The 15,917-nt window shown below is 39.2% G+C and overlaps 1 protein-coding gene across 3 annotated transcripts in view; it reads right to left on the minus strand.

Annotated features, from left to right (window-relative positions):
* CPSF3 (cleavage and polyadenylation specific factor 3) overlaps positions 1-15,917 on the minus strand; it is a 43,327-nt gene that overhangs the window by 1,484 nt on the left and 25,926 nt on the right. For all 3 annotated transcript variants that reach the window (XM_029232359.1, XM_029232357.1, XM_029232358.1), the window contains 6 exons: positions 13,611-13,719; positions 12,357-12,455; positions 10,601-10,695; positions 8,933-9,020; positions 3,361-3,430; positions 1,251-1,347 (listed from right to left, as the gene is read on the minus strand). In XM_029232359.1, coding sequence (XP_029088192.1) covers positions 1,251-1,347; positions 3,361-3,430; positions 8,933-9,020; positions 10,601-10,695; positions 12,357-12,455; positions 13,611-13,719 — 558 coding nt within the window. The remainder of the gene's footprint in view (positions 1-1,250; positions 1,348-3,360; positions 3,431-8,932; positions 9,021-10,600; positions 10,696-12,356; positions 12,456-13,610; positions 13,720-15,917) is intronic.

Consider the following 15,917-nt stretch of genomic DNA (forward strand, 5'->3'; position numbering starts at 1 on the left):
GATCCTACTCTTGGAAATTTAGGTCTCTTGCAGTTTTGCTAATCAATACTAAAATAGACATGCTTGTATATATATATATCTTTGCTCACATGCCTAATTATTTTCTTTGTTAAATCCTGCAAGTGGAATTGTGGATAAAGGTATTTACTTTTTTTTTTTTTTTTTTGCAGTATATGGGCCTCTCACTGTTGTGGCCTCTCCCGTTGCGGAGCGCAGGCTCCGGATGCGCAGGCTCAGTGGCCATGGCTCACGGGCCCAGCCGCTCCGCGGCATGTGGGATCTTCCCGGACCGGGGCACGAACCCGCGTCCCCTGCATCGGCAGGCGGACTCTCAACCACTGCGCCACCAGGGAAGCCCAGGTATTTACTTTTTTAAGGCTTTTGATGCAGATCACCAAACCGCCCTGCAGAAAGAACACACCACCTAACGTACAACCTTCTCCCTGTCCTATGTGGCACTGGAAAATAACTGTTTCCCTCTTCTTTCACCATCACTGGGTCATATCACTGTTTTTAATCTGTGCCAATATAAGCTCCAAACAGTGATATTTCATACTTTCAATTTGTATTTCCTTTAATTATTAGTGGATCTGATCTGAACATTTGTTTCATGTGTTTACTGGCTCTCTATATGTCTTCTCTAGTGAATTACTTGTTTATGTTCTTAGCTTATTTTTCTATCGAGGTAAAATAAACCTAGTGTTTTCTCAAAAGAATATATAGAAGAAACCCCAAACATGTTACTTGTTTAGTAGATGAACTGTTGTAATCTTCAAAAACAACCCCACAAGGAAGATGATACTTATTCATTTATGCTTGTGAAATAATTATGAAAGGTCTGCTGGTGCGGTGGGCGTGGGCCTCACGCTCTCAAGTTCTATTGTTTGGAAAAGCCACTTGGATCTTGCTGCAAACAGAAGAGCAGCTTCTCTGAAAGTCTGGAATCAACTGGATGCCAAAGTAGAGAAATGCTGAGGTGGATTAAGGCTTTCCATTATGAAAATGTAAAACAGTGGAGTAATAAAGACAAGGGAAATGTGTACTATGTAGCAAATGGAAAAACGCTTATGACAGAGAAATAAAAGATGTAAAACCTGACATATGATAGCATAAACACAATCTATTAAAAAAAAGTAGGAAAAAAACTGGCAGAAAACGCCAAAATGCAAAAGTAAACTGCAAAATAGATTATTTTTGCTTTCACTTTATCTCCCAAGTGTCTTAAAATGTAGGAATGAACAGCTACATACCCGTGTCTCCAAGTTTATGTTAGCAGTTTTTCCATCCACTGTGACGCTAAGGATAGAACCATCTTTTACACTAACACAGTCTTCTCCAAATATGTCCCTTAAGATAAATAAAGATGCAGTATTAGTGGAAAATGCTTTACAAATATATAAAGTACAATTTTATATATTTGGGGAGAAATAATATTGAAGATAGGCCCTAGTTCTGAAATAGAATACTGACTGTATCTACCCCTGACATGTACTTCTTAATTATTTATTTTCACATACTTTGTTCATTTTATAATACAGGTGAAATACACAGCTATCGTTCATTAAGAATGCTCCATTCAGCAGGCATTGCACTAGGCACTTTATATACATTATCTTAACCTATATTAATTTTGGTAAGGAGCCCTTTTCACCCAGACCTGGGACTGCTATAGCCACAGGGTTGGAAACCAACCAACACAGAACCCGCTGCCTTTTTACCAGCAATGGAAATCAGCGCTCCTGCACCGGTGCCTGCTTTTTAGTTTGTATGACAGGGATGTTTTTTAAAATCAAAATGACAACACCAAGAACACTTCTGAAGATGTGTGACGGCTTCTGTAGGCAAAGTCACCATTTAAAGCCTAGCATTCAGTTTTTAAAAGCCACTAAATGGCTGCTTTAAAAGATTATCAGCGTGGAATTTTGAGGAAAGGAAAGAACAGAAGTGTTAACATAAAAATCTCCAAACATGCAGAGCACCTCAAAACGTCCAGTTAAGTAACTTTCAATTTCAAAACAGAAGCATTGGGACTTCCCTGGTGGTGCAGTGATTAAGAATCTGCCTGCCAAAAAAAAAAAAAAAAAAAAAAGAATCCTTCTGCCAATGCATGGGACACGGGTTCAAACCCTGGTCTGGGAAGATCCCACATGCCGTGGAGCAGCTAAGCCCGTGCACCACAATTATTGAGCCTGTGCTCTAGAGCCCACGAGCCACAACTACTGAGCCTGTGCTCTAGAGCCCGTGCTCCACAACAAGAGAAGCCACCGCAAAGAGAAGCCTGCATGCTGCAACGAAGAGTAGCCCCCGTTCGCTGCAACTAGAGAAAAGCCTGCACGCAGCAACGAAGACCCAATGCAGCCAAAAATAAATAAAAAATAAAAAATTTAAAAATGGAAGCATTTATTCAACAAGTATTTGAGAGATCTGCTATATGTTCAAGGCACTGTGCTAGATGCTGAAATTATAAAACTAAATTCAATCTTTTTATTTTTCCTTTTTGGGGTACAATACATAAGCTTAAGTTGTAGTTGTCCACTAAGAAACAGTTTTTTAAAAAAATAAATTTATTTATCATTTGTTTTTGGCTGCGTTGGGTCTTCGTTGCTGCGCGCGGGCTTTCTCTAGTTGCGGTGAGCAGGGGCTACTCTTCATTGCGGCGCACGGGCTTCTCATTGCGGTGGCTTCTCTTGTTGAAGAGCACGGGCTCTAGGCGCCTGGGCTTCAGTAGTGTGGCACATGGGCTTAGTTGCTCCTCGGAAAGGGGAATCTTCCCGGACCAGGGCTCGAACCCATGTCCCCTGCATTGGCAGGCGTATTCTTAACCACTGTGCCACCAGGGAAGTCCCAAGAAACAGTTTTATATGATTATTTTATTTGGAAAAAAACATTCTGAAATCAGGCTTAACAAGTACTGGAGGAAAGGGGAAAGACCTAATATTTGGCATGTAAGAAAAATGAGTTTAAAGGTAATTCATAGTTTACAGATTTACTGGGAAGAGTTTAAAAAAACATTCTTAACGTGGAATTCACATTTAAGGGGAAGTAAGTACGTATAATAATTCTTAAAGGTATAGTAACACTAGGTTAAGATTTTAGCACATGTCCTTGATAACAGTGCTTTATTCAGCTACTCCAGCCACGGAAAAGCATCCTGAGGCTCTATATTAAGTGAAACGTATTTCACAGGGAAGTGGCTGACCAAGCAGGTCACATGCTCTCAGAACTGGCTAGAGTGTGTAGCTAGAAGGAAGTGGTTCAAACTGCTTCACTGATAGAAACAGAGGCACCCAGACCAGTTAAGTGACCTTGTCTGACCCCACCCCCGGCACCCTGTTGAGCGGTAACATATGCAACACTTACTGGAGCATGATCTCCAACCTCTTGCTATAAACGTGCATTTCTAATTTTTTAGAAACCTTCTGTACTGCACCTGGGGAAAAAAGCAACAGAGGGTTCAATTTCCAAATTCCTGTTTAGAATAATTTCCAAATCAATAATTAGAATGTAGCTGCTGAGAAACCAAAGTGGTTAACTGTCGAATCCTTCAAGTGACAAACGTATACAGAGCATCTACCTGCTGAGGCAAATTGATATTTTCATCACTTTATTTCATGTTCTTGTTAAGGAACCACAAGTGCACTTAAGATTATTTAAAAATTTATTTCCAATGTTTCTCCATCTTTTCCATATTTATGAGCAGAAGTGAGTGAAATTAGAACTCCAAGAGGTCTAGGAGCACATCCATCCTCAGAGACCTCTGAAGTTTTTGTTTTATCTAAAATATTAAGTAAATTTAGCAATTCTACTACATATAATGCACTTACAGTAGTTTTAATAAAATATTTAAAATCACTTGCTAGTTAGATTACTTAGCTTTTCCCCTAAAACAAAGTAATCTGACAGTTCAGGAAGATGAGCTATACTTGATCTGAAGTTTCAATATTGCCCGGGGAATATCACTAAGTACCTCCCAGTTCATCACCAGCAACAAAACAGTGAATTAACTGGTAGTTTCTCAAAAAGTTAAAACAGCGAGTTAACATACGACCCAATAATTTTACTCCATAGACCCAAGAGAAATGAAAACATGTCTGTACAGAAGCTTGTACATGAAGGTTTATAGCAAGATTATTCACAATAGCCAAACAGTAGAAACAATCCAAATGTTCATCATCAAATGAATGGATAAACCAAATGTGCTATAACTACACAACGGAAGATTATTTGGCCATAAAAAGGAATGAAGTACTGATTCATGCTATGACATGGATTAACTTTTTTTTTTTTTAAAGTCTTTATGCTTGTTGTTTATGTAGTTGAATTCAGCCACACAATTCTATATTTTTACAGTCCCCCGGGCATGAAAAGCTCACTGGCTGTTCATTAGTAAATTCAAACGTCATAGTTTCAGGTTTTAACCTTAGACTGTCAATAAAAACACAACACATGGCCAGGAGAGGCTGTTTATGAAAGACATGGATGAACCTTGAAAACATTATGCTAAGTCAAAGAAACCAGACGCAAAAGACTACCTTTTGTAGGATTCCATTTATATGAAATGTCCAGAATAGGTAAATCCAGAGAGACAGAAGTAGATTAGTGGTTGCCTTGAGTTGGGGAGAGTGGGGAGTGTGGGGAATTATAGCTAAAAGATACACAATGTTACTTTTTGGAGTAATGTGTATGTTCTCAAGTTGACTGTGATGAATCTACTCTATGTGGAAAAGAGCCAAGTTGTCATTTCTCCTAAATTGTTCTATAGTTCAGACCATAGTCACTCTAATTTTAAATTCATCGGTTTTAATTGAATATACAAGTAACTAAATGCCAGCCAAGAAAACTATATAATAAAACTTTTATACTTTAATTATAATCAATTCTGTTAAGTATTAAGCAATTAGCTGACATGTAAAAACAATCTCATAAAACACATTATTAAAAAGCAAACATCTAAGCTATGAAATTGTCTATTAAAAGAAATTTTCCAGGGCTTCCCTGGTGGCGCAGTGGTTGAGAGTCCGCCTGCTGATGCAGGGGACACAGATTCGTGCCCCGGTCCGGGAAGATCCCACATCTTCAGCAGCCATGGCCGCTGAGCCTGTGCGTCCGGAGCCTGCGCTCCGCAACGGGAGAGGCCACAACAGTGAGAGGCCCGCGTACCGCAAAAAAAAAAAAAAAAAGAAATTTCCCAAAGTGTGTGTATATATTTATTACTAATGTTTATGACAAACTCCTCAGATACATGAGATTATACTAAATGTGAAGTCATACACTCATACACATACATCTATCTGCCCTTAGGTCTATGTGTCAAAACAGGGCACAGACATGCTGAAAACAGGTACAGTGTGAAACAGAAGAGTGTAAAGGAATATAAGGACATTAAAGAATACATTTTGAAAATGTGTAAGATTTCTCATGTGTCCTCAGTGAGAACAGGGGGACTATATATAAATGGAAGTTGGAGCTAAACACACACACAGATACAGATATAATTGTATTTCCAGAATCTTGACCAAAGTGTCAGCAGGCTAAGAAATGAAAAGGGAGCAAATGCTATCAAAGAAGAATCAGAGTGTTTCACAGAAGTGAGTGTTTCTAGAATAGAGCTGGCCAACTTTCTCCGTACGTGGCCAGATCGTATCTTAAGCTTTGTGGACCACACGGTCTCTGCTGCAACTACTCAACCCTGCGGTGGTAGCTCAGGCAGCAGCATCAGATGGCATAGAAACAAACGGGCCTGGCTGTTTCTTTCTTTCTTTTCTTTTTTTTAAACATTTTGGCCATGACATGTGGCATGTGGGATCTTAGTTTCTTGACCAGGGATCGAACCTGTGACCCCTGCGGGTGGAAGCACGGAGTCTTAACCACTGGACTGCCAGGGAAGTCCCATAGCTGTGTTTCAATAAAACTTTATTTACAAAAATCAGGTGGAGGACTGGATTTGGCTCAGGGGCCATAGCTGCTGACTCTGCTCTAACATGTTAAAATATCAGATTTGGATAGGATACAGCCAATTAGTTTAAATGATAAATATACAGAATGAACGCCCTCAACTTTGAAGACAGGGTATGTGCTAGTCCTTGTGATACTTTTTCATCTTCTGAAGGAGCAAGTACTACTAATTAAACCCCTGTTTAATAACTTAGCCCCACGGGGGACAACTTTCCATACTGATGTATCATATACACACCTCGGGTCACTATCTTATCTCTTTAAAACTCATCTTGTCTGTTTCCTTTCTCATGCTCCATATTTAATCTTTCAGGAAATACTGCTGGCTTTACTTTCTCCAGAATCCAACCACTTTCTCCTACCTCCCCCACTTCCACCCTGGCCTGAGCCTCTATCTCCCACCTGCATGACCACAAAAGCTCCTCACTGGAACCTGTCAGCTTTCATACTTGCCCTCCTAACAATCTCCTCTCAATAAACACCAGAGTAATTAAAAAGCCCTACAATGTAACCCATTTCACTCCGACTACAAGTCCAGAGCCTTAAAATGGCCGACAAAGCCCTACGCACCTGTGCCCACTCCAAACCCGATCAAGCTGCCCAGCCCTCATTAGAGCATCAGCTCCTACAGGGCCAGCATCTGTTTGCTTTGTTCATGGATGTACCCTAAGCACCTAGAATAATACCCACTAAATAGCAGGTGCTCAGTAAGCATCTGTCAAATGACTGTTAAAAGAAAAAAGGGGGGCTTCCCTGGTGGCGCAGTGGTTGAGAGTCTGCCTGCCGATGCAGGGGACACGGGTTCGTGCCCCGGTCCGGGAAGGTCCCACATGCCGTGGAGCAGCTGGGCCCGTGAGCCATGGCCACTGAGCCTGCGCATCTGGAGCCTGCGCTCCGCAACGGGAGAGGCCACAACAGTGAGAGGCCCGCGTACAGCAAAAAAGAAAATAAGGAAGCACCTCATTACCCAGAAGAGTATAAAATCCCACTCTCGATACACCACAAAGTGGGGAGAAACCAGGCAATATGAGGCAGCCAGTTAGCTTTTACAATCACTCATGGAAAATGCCTCTTCTGACTTCGCAGCAATGAACCTCTTCCGAAATGCCCAGAGGCTTAACTTAGTGAACAAATGTTTTTACAATTAGTTTAAGATGGATCACTAATAGCAGGATGATTATTTTTAGTTCCACTAGTGCAGATCAGAGTAAAGGTGTATTTTCACTTTGGACCAGAGCGCTAAGAGAAATACCCAAGATAAAGTCAAACCAAGCAACAATAGCTTATGTATTCCTTCCTGTACAACAGACATTAAATATTTGGTGATTATCTGTTAAACCACAGCACCTTTTCGGTTTTTCAGCACAATCATTAGGTGGAGTCTTCACTGGAACAGCAGATGACATCCTGACAACATAGCTGACAATCTCACACCAACACGCGCTGGGTCCCCTCTTCTGCCACCCAGTGCGGAAATGGGCTTAGAGGAGCTCAGGTACTTAACATCCCCGAAGACCACACAACATCCTAACTGGCCTTGAAAAAGTGTCACTTTTGCATAGAAATTTCATTTTACAGTAAAGTATAAATATCTGACTTCATTTTACAAAAGAGTTATCAGAATTTAATGAACAGAAAGCAACCTTGGAGGTTAAAACACAATTCAGTTCAGAAGCGTTCGATTCCAAGTGACCGAGGCCATGCTACGAAGCGAAGAGGCCGTGCTCCTGGAGAGCTGGGTGTCAGCGTGGGGAGGTGGGCCGGCTCATGGGCTCCAGCCTTGATCTCTCACTCCTGGTCTCTGCACTTAATCCTGTCCCCCACTTCGCTGCTCCTAACTTTGCACCACGAATTAGTTATGACCTTGGTAAAAGGTCCTCTTTCCCATCTAGCCCCCCCATTTTTATATTTTTACCAACTAAGATATGAAAAATGTAAAATAATAACAGAAAACCGACAACTGCCTTTAAAACTGTTCTGGCATGAATGTACTTGTACCTCCGGGCGAAGACTGTGAGACTGAACATCATGTGAGAATCCAAGGTGTGACGTTCTGTGGCTTGTATGAATGCACAGCTCCATCTCTTATGTTACAGGCACACAGGGGCATCCATTACCCACTAATTAATTCAACTAAAATTATCAAATAGTGTCCAAATTGTAATTTTACAATGACTATTATTCAAATTCAAAAACTTACCAGTAACTTAGATGAATAATTTAGATTTGTCTAGGCACTTATTAGTTTCATGTTATAGATGTGACCAATTACAAGCAGATGGATTATGAAGTGGTTACCCAAGCTTTCTTTCTCCTGAAATCAAAGAACTAACTATTTGCTTACTTATAAAAAAAATTTTAAGAAACAAAAATATTCTATCAGAGATCTGTTGCCATGTGAGGCTTCCCGGAATACTTCAAGGGTGGCTTCTTCCCACAGGAACACAAAGGGCTACCGTATATGTGCACCGTAATGTGTTATACTGAATTATGTATAAAACAAAATCAAACTATAAAGAAATGACACAAAAATATTTTCATTGGTGTTTTCTTTGATTGAAAATTGCTTCTTAGAAAAGGAAAGAAAGTTACTGCAAAATTGTCCCATGTGGAAATTCCATTCTATTCAACAAGTTTTATTCAACACAAATATAGCAGCATATTTTCCTATTAGATATTCTGGCTCAATTCAGCAATATTTTGGAATTTCCGATTAAATTGTTTTTAAGAGGACTGTTACTAAGAGATTCTTATCTTCGTGTTAACTGCAGCCACGTTTTTACAGCATGAACGAAGACTCAGGACAAAGAGTAAAATATTAGTAATACACATTGTTATGCATGTATCATATCTTAAAAGTTACAGGGATGAAAAAATCAGGATATTTTAAGTTCTTTAGGACTCTTGTTTTCTGCTTTTTATTTCAAAGAACCATGCGAGAAATGAAAGAAGTGATAAAAATGAAGTAATTCTGTACCTTTCCTTATTTTCGGGTTTGACTGGACTTCTAATATCACGGTTGTTACTGTATCTGCATACATATCATTGGAAGGGTTTGCCAGCCACTGAAAAGCAAGAGGCAGAATTAGGGAGGTACAACCCAGCCAACCCCCAAAACTGCAATCACTACCACCCATCCACGGACTATACGTGTGGGATTATTGCTTCTAGCATTTCACTGAAATCAACTGTTTTCTCAAATTGATTAGCATTACTAATTAATTTCAGTAAACCCATTGTTTACTGAAATTAATTAATGCTGGAATTCTCTAATTTTTTTTTTTTAAACAACACTAAAATGTACGGAGCATGTCCTTTGTGGCAAGTGTCTTATATGCATTATCTCATTTAACTCTCACATCTTCATCATAAAGGAGTAAAATGACTCAAAAGTAACTTGCGCAAGATAACATAAGCAGTAATTAATTGCTGGTTCTGTGACTCAAACTCAAATTCCTAGTCACTATATTTTAGTAGCATAGACAGTAATATTTTTAAAGTTTTACTTTTGTTTCTCACATAAAGCCTAAGATCCCCTGACACTGTGCCATGTGCCCGCTGCTCTAAGAAAGTTTTCCATGTCCACCAGGTTAGGGTGAGACCAGATGAATTACTTCAGGAATGAGTAACCCCCTTCTTTTAATTCTCTCTCCAAAGAGTACTTTTATGAGCAACACGAGTCACTTGCAAAACTTCCTCTAAGATCTTCTTTGATCTGTTAATTCTAGGGAATAAAAAATGCATTCTCTAATACTATTTGGTAGCAAGAACCAAACTAACGTCTCTAACAACTTTTCCCCTTTCTCAGATAACACTTTATATATTATTATATGTAACTTCATGTTATAGATAACTATTCCTCTTGATAATTTCTCCAGTTACCTTTAGCCTTATAAATCAAATTCAGACTTAAATCAGTGAACTGCAGTGGAACCAGAGCTGACAGATCTTTTTCTGTTTTAAAAAATAATATGTATGACAGAACAGTTGACCACATAGCTGGGAAATTTACATTCAACCTTGAGGCAGAGCAACAAAGTATCTCCCTGTATCATTCGGTTCCAGGATTCACTTTGAAAGTCCTTCTTTAAACTTAATGGATGCTAATCTATTAAAATCAATCATCAAAGTCATTTGGTGTCTGGGTTCTAAATTCTACCAGTATGGATTTAAAATTCTAACAGTGGCAACCACATTTACCTAAATTAATGATTTCTAGCCTTTGTGGATTTGGGTCATTTTAATGTTGCTTATTTGAATCTTCAGAATTCCACTCTCTTAAGAAGTGTTGCATGACAAGTTTGTTTGCTTTAAAGTAACAGAATTATATTTTTATCTTGATAATTTTAAGACCTTTTGATATAACTGAAGACACCTGTGGTACCACAAAATCTGTTAAGACTCACTCAGATGAGAGACCTCTGCTCATTTCACATACTATTGTCTTAATTTATTATTAGCTTCTATGCTACTGTAACTATATAGAAAATGCTTAGTTATATTTAATGTTGATCTTAGAAAGAAAAATATACACATATATATTTTCCAACAATTTTTTTCCTGACTGGGAAGAACCCAATTTTCTCTACATTTACATGTGAACTCAAAACTTTTTTCCCCTCCTTGTTTAGGTAAATGATCTTACTTCTAATACCACCATTCCTGGTTCCTGTATTACAGTAATATTTTTGAACACTTTCAAAGCGGGTTTTTCTTGAATTTCTAATTCTTCTACATCACCTGAAAAAAAGAAGTTGTAAGATGTGTATAAGTTTTTTTGGGGGTGGCAATAAAAGGGTGGGGAGTGGGAGGTACAAACTACTGGGTGTAAGACAGGCTCAAGGACGTACTGTACAACACAGGGAATACAGCCAATATTTTGTGATAACTGTAAATGGAAAGTAACCTTTCAAAATTGTATATAAATAAAATTTTTTTGAGAAAGCCAGCATAAAAAAATTTTTTAAATAATCTTCTAGAGTATGATTATTCATTTGTTTATAGAGACAGCTGGGATAAGGTGATACACAATGAAAAAAATTTAATAACTTGTGCATAGGCAGATTTTAAGTAGCAAAGTTTTTTTTTTTTTTTCCGGTACGCGGGCCCCTCTCTGTTGTGGCCTCTCCCGTATGATTATTCATTTGTTTATAGAGACAGCTGAAATAAGGTGATACACAATGAAAAAAATTTAATAACTTGCGTATAGGCAGATTTTAAGTAGCAAAGTTTTTTTTTTTTTGCGGTACGCGGGCCTCTCTCTGTTGTGGCCTCTCCCGTTGCGGGGCACAGGCTACAGACGCGCAGGCTCCGCGGCATGTGGGATCTTCCCGGACCGGGTCACGAACCCATGTCCCCTGCATCGGCAGGTGTACTCTCAACCACTGCGCCACCAGGGAAGCCCAAGTAGCGAAGTGTTATATTAATTGCTTATAGCAACTAAAAGATCTCAACATGTATTATAAATATTCATATAACTAGATAGGATTTACCTTGGACATTAAACAACTTATCAGTTGCAAACTTTGGTGACTGTCAAACACCTATGTTTGTACAAGGGATTTAGTGACTAGCATCTTAAAATTCAACACGAACCTCATCAACTACGTCACTTTTACCGTCTGTCTTCATAAGTTTAAAGGTCCTACAAGGAAATTCCGTTGTCTAAGACAAGGCTTTTCTGGTCTTCCCAGTAGTAACTTCTTAGTTAAGGATTAATTCAGATGTATTTTATTAACTTCCTGTGTTATAACCTATAATTCTAACATGAGCTTCTGAAGTAAAAAAAGATATATTCTACTGTTTTATTTTATGGCAGTACTCCACTGTATGAATTACAAACTGCATATTCATAGAAAGTGTGACTTTGTGATCTGAAGTGTTCTTGCTTATCAGGGAGAGCCCACGCCTTTTAACTTAACTCTTCACCTCTCATGATGTTAATACACAAAAATCTCTAATTCAAAATGGTCTAATATAAAAACAGAATAGGTTTACTTTTTACTGGCCTTTGGCCAGTGGTCATGCACTCTTATATAACGTGCTGTAAGGGTTTGTACTGATGGAACCAGAAAAATTATTTTCACTGAACAAAGAAAAGAAATTATGATAAATTCTAGGTATAGTAGTTAAAGCAGATTTTAAACACAAGAAGCAAAGACTACTGACAATGTTAGAATTTTAAGTGGATCATAATAAGAGGTATTATGAGATTTAAAAATTGTTTATCAGTGTATATTCAAAATTTTCACCTGAAGGTGGTAATAACATGACCAAGTAAAGTACAAAGAAAATTTGTGCAATTCTGACACAAATACCAAAATTAACATCCTTTCCTAGATATATAATTATCTTACTCAAAACTAGAAAACAGTCAAGTGAATGTCAATAAATATACACACCTGTCAATTTCTGTAGCTGGTAATAAAGCAAATTAAAAGGACCAGTATATGGAATGGCTTGGGTCTGCTTTACAGTGCTCATGGCCAAGTCAGTATAATCTGGACAGGAAATTAGAATAAATATACTTTAGGAAACAACACTAGTCTCACAAAATACAATTTGCGAACACATACCAGGAGTAAAGAAAAGAGAAGTAAAAGCAAAGTATGTGAGAACATTCTTGTCAAGCTAACAAAGTGCTCCACAGCTGGTTCCCATCCTACACTCCTCCCCCGCCACCCCCGGCCAATAGTTAGCTTGTGCTTCAGCCATAAGAAGGCACTCTCATTCTCCAAGACACATCTGGTCCCTAACATCTCCAAGCCAGTAAGCCAGCTGTCCTCTGCCATCTCTTCTGGTTAGCTAACCTTCACCACCTGGCATGAGAGCTACCTGGTATGCAATGCTTTTCCCAACCCTTCTAGGCCCATTCTCTCCTTACATGTTATCTTGCACTTCTGTATGTCCCGGGTCAATACTGTGATTAGCTCTTCACAGGATGGTTTCTCTCAACAGACAGTTTTTCAAGGGCTGGGACTGTGCTTCTTAGTACCTCTCTAGTCCTCCAGCACTTAGCACAATGCCTGGCATACAGTAAGACCTCGACAACTGTTAATGGAACAAGTTATATTCTACTGTGTGATAGTCTGAAAGCTGACAGTTGGCTTATCTCACAGTTGAACACCTAAACACTGTTGCTATTTCTTATTCCTTGATAAAGCACTTTTAATTTATTAGTGCCATATAAATAAAATTGAGCACAGTTATTTACTTAAAGATAATATCGTAGTTACTGCAAAAGTAATGACAGCTTAGCATTTACACGTGCATAAAACACAGGCTCAGCAAGCAACTTAACACTACAGGTCATAAAACCCAAAAAAGCCTGTGTGGGGAGTCCACAATTACTTCAGGAAATAAAAGTAGCAGCATTCCATGGAGAAAGGTAGAAGACAGGCTTCAGAAGGCAGTAGTCAATCTGTCTTACAGGGGAACTTATGTTTCCAATTAAGAAAAAAGTTATTTAAATACTGTCATAGTTCAAGGAAGATTTCTTTTTCAAATGAAGCTATAACTAGGTTATTAAGTTTCAACTATTTATACTTTGTTATTTGGCTGTTACTTAAGATTTGGCCACGGGGTAAGAGAAGTTTTTGAAGATTTTCTTTAAATGCTAAAATCAAATTACATTTGACATTTAATAGTATACTTACTAGAGAGGTCACAAGGAGAAAGTATGTGATAATTAAAGTTTCTTTTAACAAGTATTCCTGAGACCCGCTGGCCCTGTTCTGGTTTTTTGTCTGCTAAAAAGCCCATGACCTATTAAAAAGAAAAAAAAAACCAAAACAATTTGAAGAGAACAGAATCTTGTAAAATGAAATTAATTATTCAGGGACTCAATCATAATGATGACCATTTGGACCATGAAAACAACCCATGAATCTAAACATGAAAAATATAAAATATTATATACCTCTACGACCAGGGCAGTAACAAGGTTACCAAGAGACCAAAGGCAAGACTCACGGGGGCAGACCTGGCAAGAATGGTTAGGTTCCGTCAGTTCCAATCAGTTCAGCAACCAAGTAAACCTACTGGGTGCTGGAGCTTAAAAAAGCTTTCAACAGGGCTTCCCTGGTGGCGCAGTGGTTGAGGGTCCGCCTGCCGATGCAGGGGACACGGGTTCGTGCCCCAGTCTGGGAGGATCCCACATGCCGCGGAGCGGCTGGGCCCGCGAGCCATGGCCGCTGGGCCTGCGCGTCCGGAGCCTGTGCTCCGCAACGGGAGAGGCCACAGCAGTGAGAGGCCCGCATACCGCAAAAACAAAACAAAACAAAACAAAAAAATCTCTCAACAGAGACAGCATGGTGGGAAGGACAGCAACCGAGGGCCAGACGTGCGTGGCTCCCTCAGGCTGGCTCTCAACCCTGTACCTGGAGGAGCCCCAAAATACAAAGATGCAAGGCCATGCCACATCCAAAAAGCAGCAGCATCTCTGAATAGAAAGGTCTGTAAAGACAGGTATGGATGAGCTCATACAACTGAGGGGGAACATTTTTTAAGAGAAGAGAGTACTGACTGACTGTTCAGAAACTAACAATAACACCAAACAAACAAGCAAACAAAACTCTTACGAACATGAAATCCAACATTCTTAAATATAACTTTTCTCAGCTACAAAGAAATGAACTCAAAGGGGACAAAGGCTCTATATTTCATATTTGTTTACCTTTCATCAGTTAAGGGCAGATGGCAGTGAGGCAGTGGTAACATTTGCTCTTGTAACTATAATGGGACCTAGCTCTGTTTCACATGGTTTGTCGGCGTTTTTTTCTCCTTAAATGCTGGTGACTTAAGGAGGCTGATTTCAGTGCAGTGACATCCCGGATGCTGATGAGGTGTCTGCCGGGAGAACCAAGTACCCTGGAGAACAAGACTGAGTGGTTCTTCTGGCCTCACCCTCTGCTGCCAGCCTCGGTCTCTTTCTTTATTCAGCTGCGTGCTAGTTCCCAACATGCTGATTTCTTACCACGCACACAACTGCTTGGCCTGACAATTCTCGACGGTAAACTGCACGGGTTTTTTGATAGTTTTTGTGGATCTGATTTCTTTACCTCCTTCTTAGTTCCTGTTTTACATGCCTGAGGATGGCTGCCTTAATAAATCTGACTTCTCCCGAAGCAAGGTTATTACACTTGAGGAAAAAAAATAACTAAAGCTAATGATTTTAAATAAAATTATGGCTAAAATAACAGAACAACACTCTAATACAAAACTACATTTGGGGAAACAGATACTGACAACAGTTTCTCTATGCCTGTATAAAGTTAAATATAAAAATGACACATATACCTAAAGTGTGTTTTCAGCTCTAGAGTCAAAAAAATATTTTTTACAGCAAAAGCAGTTCTAAGAGGGAAGTTCATAGCAATTCAAGCTCACTTCAAGAAACAAGAAAAATCTCAAATAAACAATCTAACCTTACACCTAAAGAAACTAGACACAGAAAACCCAAAGTTAGTAGAAGGAAAGAAATCGTAAAGATCAGAGCAAAAATAAATGAAATAGAAACAAAGAAAACAATAGCCAAGATCAATAAAACTAAAAGCTGGTTCTTTCATAAACAAAATTGATAAACCTTTAGCCAGACTCATCAAGAAAAATAGGGAGGGCTTCCCTGGTGGCACAGTGGTTGAGAATCTGCCTGCCAATGCAGGGGACACGGGTTCAAGCCCTGGTCTGGGAAGATCCCACATGTCACGGAGCAACTGGGCCCGTGAGCCACAACTACTGAGCTTGCGCGTCTGGAGCCTGTGCTCCGCAACAAGAGAGGCCGTGATAGTGAGAGGCCTGCACACCGCGATGAAGAGTGGCCCCCCCTCGTGGGAACTGCAGAAAGCCCTCGCACAGAAACGAAGACCCAACGCAGCCAAAAATAAATACATAAATATATAAATAATATATTTTTAAAAAAAAAAGAAAAATAGGGAGAGGACTCAAATCAATAAAATTAGAAA

Source organism: Monodon monoceros, unplaced genomic scaffold (genome assembly GCF_005190385.1).
Source record: "Monodon monoceros isolate NGI ecotype Baffin Bay Population unplaced genomic scaffold, NGI_Narwhal_1 Super_Scaffold_19, whole genome shotgun sequence".
Classification (NCBI taxonomy): domain Eukaryota; kingdom Metazoa; phylum Chordata; class Mammalia; order Artiodactyla; family Monodontidae; genus Monodon; species Monodon monoceros.